The sequence below is a fragment of the Saccopteryx bilineata genome, chromosome 1 (genome assembly GCF_036850765.1).
Source record: "Saccopteryx bilineata isolate mSacBil1 chromosome 1, mSacBil1_pri_phased_curated, whole genome shotgun sequence".
Classification (NCBI taxonomy): Eukaryota; Metazoa; Chordata; class Mammalia; order Chiroptera; family Emballonuridae; genus Saccopteryx; species Saccopteryx bilineata.
The window spans coordinates 233,369,150-233,385,762 of record NC_089490.1 but is presented as its reverse complement, the minus strand read 5'-3'; the positions used below and the strand labels follow the sequence as shown (position 1 = coordinate 233,385,762).

At 38.3% G+C, this 16,613-nt stretch overlaps 1 protein-coding gene across 1 annotated transcript in view; it reads right to left on the bottom strand.

Annotated features, from left to right (window-relative positions):
* Positions 1-16,613, bottom strand: part of USH2A (usherin) — a 545,087-nt gene that overhangs the window by 445,778 nt on the left and 82,696 nt on the right. Inside the window, exons 10-11 of the mRNA XM_066238179.1 lie at positions 16,272-16,467; positions 14,046-14,176 (exon numbers count right to left, since the gene is read on the bottom strand). Of these exons, the coding sequence (XP_066094276.1) occupies positions 14,046-14,176; positions 16,272-16,467 (327 nt within the window). The remainder of the gene's footprint in view (positions 1-14,045; positions 14,177-16,271; positions 16,468-16,613) is intronic.

Here is a 16,613-nt window from a genome sequence, read left to right as displayed (position 1 = left end):
AGCAGTTATGTACTAGAATGTTTTGAAGAAAAAGTACTGTAATTATAGGGTTAGTTTTCAAAGGGGAATAATTTCATATTGTATCATCCTCCCCCTTTTTTTTTGCTGGTTTAGGTCTATTTCACTCAGAGATGATCAGCTATAACTTGTAAAAGATGCATGTAATATATGTCCCTATGTTAAATTAGAGAATTTCATAAATGTCATCTGACACAACTGTACAGTGTGGTCTTATTGTAATTTGTTGCAAAATTAATATACTGGTTATTAACAAGATGGTGTTTTGACTTTATCAGAATGAAAGATCTCACAGTAGCATTTCAAAAAATATTTCCAGCATGAATAAATGTATTTTCCATGTCTATAGTTAATGTTGTATAGAAATATGCTTTTAGGGAAGTTAACTCTTGGTTTAGCAATCTGTTGTTTATTTTTGTTTGTTTGTTTTATTTAAAACTGATTAAATTTTGAATTCTCATAGCAGAATGCTTACTTACTATTGTGTTAGTTTAATGAACCAGCAAAAATACAAATTCCAAACATTATTAAGAGAGGAAGATTCCCTTCTGAGCTGATAAATAAATAAATAAATAAGGCTTTTAAAACAAAACTTCACAAAATATTTAAATTGGTTTATGTGTAAAATAATGAGCTGAGAACCTGCTATGTACTAAACTCTCAGGGAGCTACATGAACTCTTCAATATGACGCAAGTCTTCTTTTGAGAATTGTATTGGTTCCAAGAAATTATATGGCCAATCAGTTATACGCACATTGTTATTTCCTAAATATTAATCAGATCTGTCCTAATGATCCCAAGTCTGGATATGTCCCTTTGTTCTTATCTTCTGTAGCTGACCCTCTATATTCTCAGGTTGATCAGTTATTACTCAGCTCACCAGCTGCAAATGAAATGTTATTGCTTGTCTCTCCTTGAGTCTGTGAATGAGAGATCACAAGACACGCCCAAGTCCTCCTATCTTTCTCTAAATTATAGTTAAACTTCCTACCTGTCATATCTTTCACCATCCTAATGCTCACAGCCAATATCCATACACCACACTCTTTGGGATCAAACTCCTCATAGGCTAAATTAACTCGTACATTATATCTATGTGTACACTATAATATTTGGTTAACACAAAATGTAAGGTTACATATTTCTGGAAAATTCACATGGTGACATTTGGACATGCAATAATTAATGACAAATACCTAGTTATGAGCCAATAAAAGCATCAATGAACTGTAGGAAATGGTACATTATGCAGAGAGAGTATAATTTACTCCATTTGCTAGTGTATTTTTTTGAAAATTATCACTGTGGTGGAACAATCAATTTTCATGTGTAGGGTCCTTATTCCTTGTAATTCCATCAGCCATGGGTCAGACCTGGAAATACTTTCTTCATTGATGCCTTTCCATTTCTCCTAATTCATTTCAACCCCTTGTCTCCTGCCTTATTAATCTATCTTCTCATGTCCCTTAATCACCTCCCCCCTGTTCTGGCTCTGCAGCAGCTGTCTATCAACGCCTTATTGAGCACTGTGATCCGCCATTCTTCTTCCTGTTATAGAATTACAACTATATTTCCAGTCTTCAGCCAACTCTCAAATTCCCTTCTTTATTGTTTTTTCCTTTCATTTTTTAAAGAAAATGGCTAAGATTAGATTCTCTCATTTTGAAGACACAACTTAGTATACAATTCCACTATGATTTACCAAAGGCTCACTGGCGTCAAAGACTTAGAAAACCATTTGATTTTAAGATGGGATTTAGAGGATAGAGCAGAGTGAGTCTACTTTGACCAAGTGTACATGTGTATGCATAAGGACACACTCAGAGCTACCCCTTCCCTCCCCCCACAGATCCAGCCTCTTTCATCCGTGCATCTTTGATAGTGTTCTACCAACTTCAGGGTTAAAGAGTGGTCCAGAGACCAGCAGCAACAACATCACCTGAAAAATTTTAAAATTGGAGAAGCTCAGTCCCTGCTTTGGACTTTCAGAATCAGGATCTGCCTTTTTAAAAAGGTATCTGACACAGGATGAAGTTATTATTTTTTTTTTGGATGAAGTTATTTATTGTCTGGGTACCTCTATTTCTCTATCCACAAAACAGGGCTAACTATGGTACCCCCCAACAGAATTGTTTGAATGATTGAATGTAGTACTACATGGTAAGGATTTGGACTATCTGGCATATAGTAAGCATTATTATTCAAAATTATATTTTTATGCATTTGCCTACCAGTGCTTGGCAAACTCATTAGTCAACAGAGCCAAATATCAACAGTACAATGATTGAAATTTCTTTTGAGAGTCAAATTTTTTAAACATAAACTATATAAATAGGTACATTCCTTATTGAGGTAGCACCCACTCGTGGAATTTTGTGGAAGAGCCACACTCAAGGGGCCAAAGAGCCGCATATGGCTCATGAGCCGCAGTTTGCCGACCACTGGACACCCATATAAAGAAACTATGGGGATGACGTCAGAGTAATGGCGGAGTAGGAAGCGATACCGATAAATCTCCCCCAAAACTCAACAAGATCTTCAACCAGAAACAGAAAAACCTATACTTGGAGCTTCCAGATTCTTCGCAATACACCCAAAGGTATGATTGAGTGAAAAATTGGCTAAATATATAACCAAACCCCGAAGGAAATAGGGAGTAAGAAATGCTCCGCCTTCCTCACTAACCTAAACAGGGCGGCTTTCTCTGGTAACTGTGAATATAGAAACTGAGGCGGGCAAAGGGGGTGAATAGATCCAGGCCGCCGCAGCAAAAACGGCCGAACCAGGCTGTGGCTCAGAGATCCAAGCCGAGGAAAATCTGATCCTGTGGCAACCCGGGCAATACAAGCTAACACTCGCGCCAAACCCAAACAAAGAAAGACAAGCGGAGCGGCCATTTTACCCGGTCTCCTGGTCGGTGCGCAGTTAGTGGAAGAGAGATTTCTTCCTAAGCCGCGGAAGTGGGTACCCGTGTTGCCCCACGGAGAGGCAGGGTCAGAGGCCTTTCTGTGGGCTGAGGGCAGAGTCTCTGGGCAGCCCCAGTGCCCTGGGAAAGCCACGCACGGGAGGGAGTGAGAACTAATCCCAACGGTGGAGATTTTCCGTGCTGGAGGCTGTTTCACTCAGAGCGAAACGCGGCCGGCCTCATATCCTGGTTTGCGCGCGCAGATAAGGAGTGAGCGATTCCTCCGAGTGCCTCGGCAGTGCGCGCCCGTGTTATCGCACAGAGGGGCAGAGTCAGGGGCCTTTGTGTGGGCCAAAGCGGAATCTCGGGCCGCCCCAGCGCCTTGCAAAAGCCGCACACGGGGACGGAGCGAGACTCAATTCCAATGCTGCAACTTTTCCCTGCGGTTGGGGGTTTCACTCAGAGCGTGAGACTGCTGGCCGGATATCCTGGTTGCAGACAGTGAGTGAGAGTTTCCTCCAAGCGCCCCGGAAGTGGGCGCCCGCTTGTGTTACCGGATAGAGTGGCAGAGCCAGAGGTCTTCGAGTGGGCGGAAAGCCCGCCTGATTATGCTAGCAGCTCTGACTGACTGAGCCTTACCCAGAGCCCTGTGCTGAGTGGAAATAGAGTGGGGAGTTGCCAGCAATTTGAGCCTCTTACTATCCAGGCAGAGGCAGCAGCAACCCCATACCTGGACTATCAGGCTACTAATTGAGGAAGGACAGACTAGGAGAAAGGCTCCAGGAACACGGACTCTCTCACTGTCGGAGCCTATAAATGCTAATGAGCCTCGACTCCCAACGAGAATAAAGCACAATACATGACATTGCCATAGAGACTTATCAACTGCAAACCTCTACCTGAGCGTGCCAAAGGGGCAGAACCCGGGGTACAGAGTCACCGACCAGGAAGAGGGAGAGAAAAGAAAAAGCAAGAAGATAACCTCTCAAAATCAAGAATAATCTGCAGACTTTATAACCTATCCCATTTTATTATATTTGTTCGTTTGTTTCTATTATCTTCATTCTTGAGACTTTTTTTTCCTCCTCCAATTTGGCCGATTAACTCTCTACCGGTCTTACTCTCTCCTCTCCCTGAACTACACTACCCATAAGTGTTACATCTCCCATTATCATTTCTCTTCTCTTCCTTTCTCTCTATGAGGGTTGCACTCCAAAACCCTTAACTCTCTCTCTCTCTCTCCTTTCTTTTTTCTTCTTTTAGTGGTTCCCTCTTTTTTTCTCTCTCTCTCTTTCTTTTCTCCCTCTATATTAGTTTCTTCCTTTCTCCTTTACATCTCCTCTCATTCAAACCTCAATAACAAACAAATTATCTTATCTGGGACTCAAACCTATGTTTGTGGCATTTTGGGGGGTTTTTACTTCACCTTTTTAACTCACTAGCAGTGCTCCCATCGCTGGCTCTCCATATTATCTAGTTCTTGTTCCACTAAATACAATAGTAAGTTTTTAATTTGTCCCCCCATTTTTCCATTTTCCTCTTATTCCTCTCATCATAACTCTTAGAAAACCAACACCTAAAAGCAAATCATTTTATTCTTGACCCAAATTTTTTCCTTATTTGCTTTTTGTGGGTCCATACGCTCTTTTTTTTTTCTTTTTTCTTTTTCTTTTTTTTTTCTTTCTCTCTTTTTTGCCCCTTTATTACTTTTCCCCAATTCAGGCCCTCCATCACAGGCATTGTTTGTTATAACTCACAGTCCACCACAAGATTTTCTCAAGAAAGAGGGGAGAGGAGAGGAGAGGAAAAAAAGAGGGGGGGGAATAATTTCCTTTTTTAAAAAATTTTTATTTTATTTTATTTTTCTTTATTTCATTATTAATTTTTTTTAAAAAAAACAACTCTTTTCGATTTGTTATTTTTTTATTTTTTTAAACTTTTTATTCTTTATTAAATCTCATTAATACTATCAACAAAACCACCCTCAGATGCCATTAAGGAAGAGAAAATCGAATATCATGGATACAAAAGAAAGAGAGGTAACACAGCTAGATGAGGAAAAATCTATGGAGAAAAAATTTAATATATTGGAAACCTTGGAGCTAAATGACAGAGAATTCAAGATAGAAATCCTAAAAATCCTCCGAGATATACAAGAAAACACAGAAAGGCAATATAGGGAGCTCAGAAAACAACTCCATGAACACAAAGAATATATGTCCAAGGAAATTGAAACTATAAAAACAAATCAAACAGAGATGAAAAACTCAATTCAGGAGCTGAAAAACGAAGTAACAAGCTTAGCTAATAGAACAGGTCAGATAGAAGAGAGGATTAGTGAAATAGAAGACAAGCAACTTGAGGCACAACAGAGAGAAGAAGAAAGAGACTCAAAAATTAAAAAAAATGAGATAGCCCTACAAGAATTATCTGACTCCATCAAAAAGAATAACATAAGAATAATAGGTATATCAGAGGGAGAAGAGAGAGAAAATGGAATGGAGAACATACTTAAACAAATAATTGATGAGAACTTCCCAAGCCTGTGGAAAGAACTAAAGCCTCAAGTTCAAGAAGCAAACAGAACTCCAAATTTTCTTAACCCCAACAAACCTACTCCAAGGCATATCATAATGAAATTGACACAAACCAACAGCAAAGAAAAAATTCTCAAGGCAGCCAGGGAAAAGAAGAATACAACATATAAAGGAAGGCCCATTAGATTATCATCAGATTTCTCAGCAGAAACTCTACAAGCTAGAAGAGAGTGGACCCCAATATTTAAAGTCCTGAAAGAGAGGAACTTTCAGCCACGAATACTATACCCATCAAAGCTATCCTTCAAATACGAAGGAGAAATAAAAACATTCACAGATACAGAAAAGATGAGGGAATTTATCATCAGAAAACCCCCACTCCAGGAATTACTAAAGGGGGTTCTCCAATCAGATACAAAGAACAAAAAAAAACAGAGCCACAAGTAAAAGCTCCAAGAAGAACACAATAAAACCAAATTTAAACTGTGACAACAACAAAAAGAAAGAGGGGGAGAAGACGGAGATTAACAGTAGCAAAGGACGATGGAGTGCAAAAGTACTCACAAAATAGTTCGCTACAATGAACAGGGTAGGGACCCTTTTCATTACTCAAAGGTAACCACCATTGAAAAAACCACCACAGAAGCACATGAGATAAAAAAGATAGCAACAGAGGAAAGATGTATGGAATACAACCAAATAAAAACAAAAGATAGAAAAACGAAAGAGAAGGATCAAACAAGACACAAAACTAACAGAAAGCAAGATATAAAATGGCAATAGGGAACTCACAAGTATCAATAATTACACTAAATGTAAATGGATTAAACTCACCAATAAAAAGGCACAGAGTAGCAGAATGGATTAAAAAAGAAAATCCAACTGTATGCTGCCTACAGGAAACTCATCTAAGTAACAAGGATAAAAACAAATTCAAAGTGAAAGGCTGGAAAACAATACTCCAAGCAAATAACATCCAAAAAAAAGCAGGTGTAGCAATACTCATATCGGATAATGCTGACTACAAGACAGGAAAAGTACTTAGAGACAAAAATGGCCATTTCATAATGGCTAAGGGGACACTGAATCAAGAAGACATAACAATTCTTAATATATATGCACCAAACCAAGGAGCACCAAAATATATAAGACAGCTACTTATTGATCTTAAAACAAAAACTGACAAAAATACAATCATACTTGGAGACCTCAATACACCGCTGACGGCTCTAGATCGGTCATCCAAACAGAGAATCAACAAAGACATAGTGGCCTTAAACAAAACACTAGAGCACCTGGATATGATAGACATCTACAGGACATTTCATCCCAAAGTGACTGAGTATACATTTTTCTCCAGTGTACATGGATCATTCTCAAGAATTGACCATATGTTGGGCCACAAAAACAATATCAGCAAATTCAGAAAAATTGAAGTTGTACCAAGCATATTTTCTGATCATAAAGCCTTGAAACTAGAATTCAACTGCAAAAAAGAGGAAAAAAATCCCACAAAAATGTGGAAACTAAACAACATACTTTTAAAAAATGAATGGGTCAAAGAAGAAATAAGTGCAGAGATCAAAAGATATATACAGACTAATGAAAATGACAGTACGACATATCAGAATCTATGGGATGCAGCAAAAGCAGTGATAAGAGGGAAGTTCATATCGCTTCAGGCATATATGAACAAACAAGAGAGAGCCCAAGTGAACCACTTAACTTCCCACCTTAAGGAACTAGAAAAAGAAGAACAAAGACAACCCAAAACCAGCCGAAGAAAGGAGATAATAAAAATCAGAGCAGAAATAAATGAATTAGAGAACAGAAAAACTATAGAAAAAATTAATAGAACAAGGAGCTGGTTCTTTGAAAAGATCAACAAAATTGACAAACCCTTGGCAAGACTTACCAAGGAAAAAAGAGAAAGAACTCATATAAACAAAATCCAAAATGAAAGAGGAGAAATCACCACGGACACCGTAGATATACAAAGAATTATTGTAGAATACTATGAAAAACTTTATGCCACTAAATTCAACAACCTAGAAGAAATGGATAAATTCCTAGAAAAATACAACCTTCCTAGACTGAGTCAAGAAGAAGCAGAAAGCCTAAACAGACCTATCAGTAGAGAAGAAATAGAAAAAACCATTAAAAACCTCCCCAAAAATAAAAGTCCAGGCCCTGACGGCTATACCAGCGAATTTTATCAAACATTCAAAGAAGACTTGGTTCCTATTCTACTCAAAGTCTTCCAAAAAATTGAAGAAGAAGCAATACTTCCAAACACATTTTATGAGGCCAACATAACCCTCATACCAAAACCAGGCAAGGATGGCACAAAAAAAGAAAACTACAGACCAATATCTCTAATGAATACAGATGCTAAAATACTAAACAAAATACTAGCAAATCGAATACAACAACATATTAAAAAAATAATACATCATGATCAAGTAGGATTCATCCCAGAATCTCAAGGATGGTTCAACATACGTAAAACGGTTAATGTAATACACCATATCAACAAAACAAAGAACAAAAACCACATGATCTTATCAATAGACGCAGAAAAGGCTTTCGATAAAATACAACACAATTTTATGTTTAAGACTCTCAACAAAATGGGTATAGAAGGAAAATATCTCAACATGATAAAGGCCATATATGATAAACCATCAGCTAACATCATATTAAATGGCACTAAACTGAAGGCTTTCCCCCTTAAATCAGGCACAAGACAGGGTTGTCCACTCTCTCCACTCTTATTTAATGTGGTACTAGAGGTTCTAGCCAGAGCAATCAGACAAGACAAAGAAATAAAAGGCATCCATATCGGAAAAGAAGAAGTCAAGGTATCACTTTTTGCAGATGATATGATCCTATACATCGAAAACCCCAAAGAATCCACAAAAAGACTACTAGAAACAATAAGCCAATACAGTAAGGTCGCAGGATACAAAATTAACATACAGAAGTCAATAGCCTTTCTATATGCCAACAATGAAACAACTGAGAAGGAACTCAAAAGAATAATCCCCTTCACGATTGCAACAAAAAAAATAAAATACTTAGGAATAAACATAACAAAGAATGTAAAGGACTTATATAATGAAAACTATAAACCATTGTTAAGGGAAATCGAAAAAGATATAATGAGATGGAAGAATATACCTTGTTCTTGGCTAGGAAGAATAAATATAATCAAGATGGCTATATTACCCAAAGCAATATACAAATTTAATGCAATTCCCATCAAAATTCCAATGACATTTTTTAAAGAAATAGAGCAAAAAATCATCAGATTTATATGGAACTATAAAAAACCCCGAATAGCCAAAGCAATCCTAAAGAAAAAGAATGAAGCTGGGGGCATAACAATACCTGACTTCAAACTCTATTATAGGGCCACGACAATCAAAACAGCATGGTATTGGCAGAAAAATAGACACTCAGACCAATGGAACAGAATAGAAAGTCCAGAAATAAAACCACATATATATAGTCAAATAATTTTTGATAAAGGGGCCAACAACACACAATGGAGAAAAGAAAGCCTCTTCAATAAATGGTGCTGGGAAAACTGGAAAGCCACATGCAAAAGAATGAAACTGGACTACAGTCTCTCCCCCTGTACAAAAATTAACTCAAAATGGATCAAAGATCTAAACATAAGACCTGAAACAATTAAGTACATAGAAGAAGACATAGGTACTCAACTCATGGACCTGGGTTTTAAAGAGCATTTTATGAATTTGACTCCAATGGCAAGAGAAGTGAAGGCAAAAATTAATGAATGGGACTACATCAGACTAAGACGTTTTTGCTCAGCAAGGGAAACTGATAACAAAATAAACAGAAAGCCAACTAAATGGGAAATGATATTTTCAAACAACAGCTCAGATAAGGGCCTAATATCCAAAATATACAAAGAACTCATAAAACTCAACAACAAACAAACAAACAATCCAATAAAAAAATGGGAAGAGGATATGAATAGACACTTCTCCCAGGAAGAAATACAAATGGCCAACAGATATATGAAAAGATGCTCATCTTCTTTAGCTATTAGAGAAATGCAAATCAAAACAGCAATGAGATACCACCTCACACCTGTTCGATTAGCTGTTATTAGCAAGTCAGGTAATAGCAAATGTTGGAGAGGCTGTGGAGAAAAAGGAACCCTCATACACTGTTGGTGGGAATGTAAAGTAGTACAACCATTATGGAAGAAAGTATGGTGGTTCCTCAAAAAACTGAAAATAGAACTACCTTATGACCCAGCAATCCCTCTACTGGGTATATATCCCCAAAACTCAGAAACATTGATACGTAAAGACACATGCAGCCCCATGTTCATTGCAGCATTGTTCACAGTGGCCAGGACATGGAAACAACCAAAAAGCCCATCAATAGATGACTGGATAAAGAAGATGTGGCACATATACACTATGGAATACTACTCAGCCATAAGAAATGATGACATCAGATCATTTACAGCAAAATGGTGGGATCTTGATAACATTATAAGGAGTGAAATAAGCAAATCAGAAAAAAACAAGAAATACATGATTCCATACATTGGTGGAACATAAAAATGAGACTAAGAGACATGGACAAGAGTGTGGTGGTTACCAAGGGTGGGGGGGGAGGGAGGACATGGGAGGGAGGGAGGGAGAGAGTTAGGGGGAGGGGGAGGGGCACAGAGAACTAGATAGAGGGTGACGGAGGACAATCTGACTTTGGGCGAGGGGTGTGCAACATAATTTGATGACAAAATAACCTAGACATGTTTTCTTTGAATATATGTACCCTGATTTATTAATGTCATCCCATTACCATTAATAAAAATTTATTAAAAAAAAAAAAAAAAAAAAAAAAAAAAAAAAAAGAAACTATGAAGTATGTAAGTCATAGGCCCCATATTTCACTGTATGAATGCTATAAAGAGCCTCACCAATCCCTCAAAAAAAGGCATCTGAGATATTTACATGCACATTAAACATTTGAGAAGCACTGCTCTGGCTGACGCAAGCGTCTTGACTGTTGTTATCTAACCCTCATGTTCCCTCAGCTCAATCTAAGAACACAGCAGAGTGAGAGAAAAAGAAGGCAGGAAGGATGGAGAAAATTCCAAACAGAAAAGCACCCAAATGTTTCTTGAATGCCTCCTCAATGAGTCAGGCCTCATGCTGGGGACTTTCTATTAAGTCTCGTCACCTTACCAGCATCACCTGTGCAGGTGGCTATAGCAGGTGTGCCTGGAACACCAGCTAACATATGAAGGGCAAGGTCAATGAAGGGACAGGCTGGAGCCAGACAGTGTATGACCCCTTTGGGTCACAGCTGACTGGGACCTCTACCTCTATGGACTCTAACAGGAAGGAGTTCACGGACTCTTCTCCAGATACCGTGGGATACTTTCATGAAACATCAGGTCACACTGGATTAGGAAAAGACTCAGGAAAGGTGTCAAATAACTCATGCACCTAGTTCAAAGAAAACAAGAACTAAGTGCGGTGACATCCTGAGAAACTCACATTGTAGGCATCTGTACTAATAGCCAAGGGTATTCTCAAGATGAATGGACTCATTTCCGGATGTCATGAGTTTCAATTATTTTGGGGTCATGTACACCTTTTGGGTCTGATGAAGGTATGGAAAGCCCTCCTTCAAAGATACACAAACAAACAAATGAATAAACAGATGCACTCCTACATAAAATTTAAAAGTAAATATGGATGCCCTAAAACTCATCTATGGTACCTATGGACCACGGACTCCGTGTGAAGGATCCCTCGACAATAATAACAATAAGACTCTTCTCCATTTTCTACTCTCCATTTACTCTTATTATGGTGCATTAGACATCCTGTGTGTCTTGACTTTGGCATCCATAGTTTTAGGATGTAGTGACTGAGTCAGAGAATTACTTCATGCCATTCTCGAGACCTTGGCATTTGCACAAGGAAAAATTACAACATTTCTAATGGAAGAAAAAGGCAAACATGTCATGGCTTATGAGATTGGATTGAGTGTCAAATGACAACTGCCAAAGGGGAAGTTCCCTTCCAGAACACGGAGCACACAGCACAGTCACCAGGCCATTTGGGGCTGGCTCAGTTCCTAAGTTATTATAACAAAATGAGACTTGAACAACTGCCTAATATTCTTGTATGCTCCCTAATATTATTAAGGATAATGATTGAATGAATTCAAAAAAATGCCCTTGAATTCAATTTTACAGTTTCTAATTTTGACATTGTTGACAACTTTAGCACATATTACTGTTACCCCATTGGAAACAACAATAAACATTTAAAAAAAATCTTTTGTAACATTATTCAGGCAAGGTGTACTATATTTTCACATGTAATAATAATCTTTGTATCTGCATTTGAAGTGTAATAAAATAATTAAAATTAAGGTAAAATATGAATGTGATTTATAGACAGACAACATAGAAGTTTCCTCATTGTATCTGCATTCAGATTGCCAGATGCAATTCGCTCTGGCTATATATCAGATTTCATTAAAAATATATTTGTTTTCTGCTATAAAAATTATTGAAAAAGTAATTAGGAGAAAAAGGTAAAACAATGTTTTTAAAACGAAGAAAAAATGTTAATATTTTTAAGTATGTCTTTTATTTTATGCATTTTTTTGTTTGTTTTGTATTTCTCTGAAGTGAGAAGTGGGGAGGCAGCGACAGACTCCCACATGTTCTTGACCAGGATCCACCCAGCAAGCCTACTAGGGGGCGATGCTCTGCCCATCTGGGGGCATTGCTCCGTTGCAACTAGAGCTCTTCTAGCACCTGAGGCAGAGGCCATGAGGCCATCCTCAGCGCCCCAGACAACTTTGCTCCAGTGGAGCCTTGGCTGTGGGAGGGGAGGAGAAAGACAGAGAGGAAGGAGAGAAGGAAGGGTGGGCGCTTCTCCTGTGTTCCTGACCAGGAATTGAACCCAGGACTTCCACATGCTGGGCTGATGCTCTGCCACTGAGCCAACCAGCCAAGGCCTGTTTTATAAGTTTTTTAAACTAGATTTTTGCACATGGAAAGTATGGATAGATAGAGGCATCTAAAAAAATAGCTTTCTCTCTTTCCTTTCCCTACTCCTACTACTGAGACCAAAGTACACATTAAAATATGTTATTATTTCCTTTGTTTTTACTGGTGAAAAATATTCCATTGAGTAGATAGGCTACATTTTATTTACCCACTCATCAGCTGATTGACACTGGGTTATTTTCCATTTTGACTGTTATGAATAAAGGAGCTATGGTCACGGGTAAGATTCTGTGATGATATATGTTTTTATTTCACTTGAGTACAGGCAGTCCCTGGGTTACAAACAAGATAGGTTTTGTTGGTTTGTTCTTAAATTGAATTTGCATGTAAGTTGGAACAGGTACATTTTCCTATTAAATGTAACTTAGATGTTTGTCTTAACATCGTATTTATTTTTACCTTTCTGTGCATATAAATACATAAGCATTTGCAAAACTACAGAAACTATCTCACTCATAACCTGGTGACTATCTGTACATACTTTGAAGTAAAAGTGCTGGATCATATGGTAACTCTGAATTAAACATGTTGAGGAACACCAGGCAGTTTTCTGTCTGTAAAAATGGATGCACATTGTCCATTGCCACCAGCAGTCTATGGGAATACCAATGATCTCCATGTACTCATTACTGCCTGTCATTATCTATCCCTTCAATGACAGCCATGCCAGTGAGTGTGAAGTGGTATCTCATTGTGGTTTTAATTTGCATTTCTCTGAAGACTAATTATGTTGGGTATCTTTTCATGCGCTTACTGGCCATTTGTGTGTCTTCCTTGGAGAATTATCCCTTTAGATCCTTTAGCCACTTTTTAATTGTACTGCCTTTTTATTATTGAGTTGTAAAGGTTCTTTATATATATTGGAGATTAGTCTCATTGGATGTATGCTTTGCAAATATTTTCTCTCTTTCTTGGGTTGAGCTAGGATATATCGACCCAAGTGAGTTAGAAACTGTGTTCACGAAGGTCAGAAATTAATTTTTGCGATGCTATAATAAAAAATGCATACAATTATAAAAATCCACTGTACAGTGAAGGCAGAGAGAAGGTTGGAATAAGAAATTTAGAAGCACAACTATCCTAATTACTGTTTGGATCTATGTGTATGTGAACTTTGTTATACTGTCTTCTGGGAAATTTGGAAGGAAAATAGTTTTTGTTTAATTAATATCATTTATTAATATTAACTCTCCAACAATTCCAAGACATATACTTAATGTACTTTCCAGTTTACTTTGAACCTCCTTGCTTCTATTTTTTTTTTTGACATTTGTAAGTGTAAAAATAAAATGAGCCTTCCTTCTCTGCAAAGTACCACCTAAGGAGCCTTCCACCTCATGTCCCTGTTAAAAGGTACATAGGAATAGTCCTCAAGCAGCCATCTCTTTGAAATGCAAACACACACAGAGGACATCCTGAGAAACAGTCCCCAATTCCAGGAGTAGAAGTGTCCCAAATTAGCTTTAGAAAGAGAGCATTTCCTTGCTTTCGATAGTGAGAACCCACCTGATCGCACAGGAGGCTTCGGTTTCTGGTGCCCACTCCATCACAATCACAGGGTTTGCACACATCTATGGCTGAAGGATCTGCCCCAGCTGGTCGAAAAAAGTAACCCTCACATAGCTCGCAGTTCCTTCCTGTGGTGGGGAAAGGTTATGCATTATGACTTCAATTCGTTAGAGTCAGTGGCATAATTCAAAATTAAAGACTGTATTCCTTGGAGAGAATTCCATAATTTTCGGGACGTCCATTTTAATGCACCTTTCATCCCTACCTGCCAATTTGGTGATCCAGAGCATATGAAACAATGAACCTGTTACAAACTGCGCTCTCCTTCATTAAACGCCCATCTGTTATATAATGCCACACTTTTAAAAGGCTGTGCTTTGCAGGGGCCTGTGCGTTTCAAAAGAGTTTCTTTTTAAACTTAAAACTTTTCTTTATTCTTGGGGACAGCCACTTAATCTGAGTCAAATATGAGACATTTATGCATGTGTGGTAGATGAAAAATGTCCACTCAGAAGCAGCCAAGTATATAGTATTAGAAATGTTTTCCAGAACTAAATCTTGTCAAATAGGTGACTACTCCTCACACAATTCATTACTCTACAGTTAACACAATTAAAAGTAATTGCTTCTGGGCCCTTGCCGGTTGGCTCAGTGGTAGAGCGTCGGCCTGGCGTGCAGGAGTCCCCGGTTCAATTCCCGGCCAGGGCACACAGGAGAAGCACCCATCTGCTTCTCCACCCTTCTCCCTCTCTTTCCTCTGTCTCTCTCTTCCCCTCCTGCAGCCAAGGATCCACTGGAGCAAAGTTGGCTGGGGCGCTGAGGATGGCTCCATGGCCTCTGCCTCAGGTGCTAGAATGGCTCTGGTCGCAACAGAGCAACGCCCCGGATAGGCAGAGCATCACCCCCTGGTGGGCATGCCGGGTGGATCCTGGTGGGCATTGCCCCCTGGTGGGCATGCAGGAGTCTGTCTGACTGCCTCCCCATTTCCAACTTCAGAAAAATATTAAAAAAAAAAAAAAGAAAAAAAGCAATTGCTTCTATTAGTGTTTATGGCCATGATTTTTTATTGCAAATATCAATAGAAATTTGTTATATTTAGATATAGCAAATATATTTCACATGAAATATTAAAATAGTCTGATATATTAGAATGATTAGGTAATTCTTATAGCTTAAAATTTACTAATCAGAAGTTTTCCTTTACCATTTATGTAAGAAAGACTAACCTACAGGCAGTTTCTGAAGATAATTAGGAAGGAAGGCAGGCAGGCCGAAGGCACGTTTCCTTATGGACAATCATTTCCTCTTCCATCCTGTCTTCAGGGGTTTCCATGTTTCTCTCTCCTCCAGGCCATTCCACACTGTTTGTCCTACTGGAAACCTCTGTTTGCCCTCCTACTCCTCTTCCTCCCACTGCTTCCCCTGGGTAACGCCTACCATACTTGCGCTACCTTGGCTCTCAGCACACAACTTTGCAATTGGTCCTTCAATGGTGAGCCTCTCCCACAGTGCAATACTACATGCAAAGATGGCTGCATTCATTACCTTGTTAATCTTTACATTCCCAGAACCTAGCCTAGATCTTGTGTGACATTTTAGGCCATCAGTAATTATCTAATAAATTAATCCAGGCTTCAGAGTAGCAGGTTTTCACACCCCTAAGACTTCGGCCTTTATATTGTTACATGTCAGAAATTGCCTACTTGTATTTTTAACATCCCAGCCCTTCAACATGCTGAATGGTTTTAGAATAAGATTTTGATAATCATCTCTTTAATTAGCATTTACAAAAGAATATTCCCAGGATACCAGAGCCCAAGCTATACCTAAATGAATGTAAACATCTCCACATGAGAATTCAGACACAGAGGAAGACGAAGGTCACACAAAAAAACTTATTTTAAGAAGATACATACATTTCCAAACTAATAATTTCTGAGTTATCCAAAATATATTCATTGCTTAATCAAATGCAGTGGGGGAAAAACACTTTTCCTAAAAATATATAGTTAAAGACTACACGACTATTTCTGAAAACTACCTAATTATTTGAGATTATGAAGATTTGGTAAACCAGCTTTGATTTACCAGTGTAACCATATAAAAGCACCTCTTATAAAAAGAGAGCAATACCATAATTTAAAATAATATGGCTTGTATATCAACGCACGTGGGCCTCAAAGACCAACTCAGTTTTCATGTAGAGTGTGATTTGCTTGTTACCTGTAGTGTTATGTTCACAATGATCACAAACTCCTCCTCCTCCTCGGTGGTGCTCAGATGGAAACGGGTCCAGCAAGATGTCGTAGTGACAGCTTCGGGAGTGGTTGTTGCATTGACAAGGTTTACAATTAAAAGCATGAATTTGATCTCCTTGGCGGAAGGGCTTGTCATTATAAAGAGGCAAGCAGCGATCACACTGGAGCAATAAAATAATATCAGAACGGTGAGTAAACACAAAGCCATGATTATTATTATTTTTTTTTTACTTACATACCAGGCACTTTTATTAGCTGGAAAACTAATATCAAAGAGTTCAAAGCCAGCAACTGGCATATTTTGGCA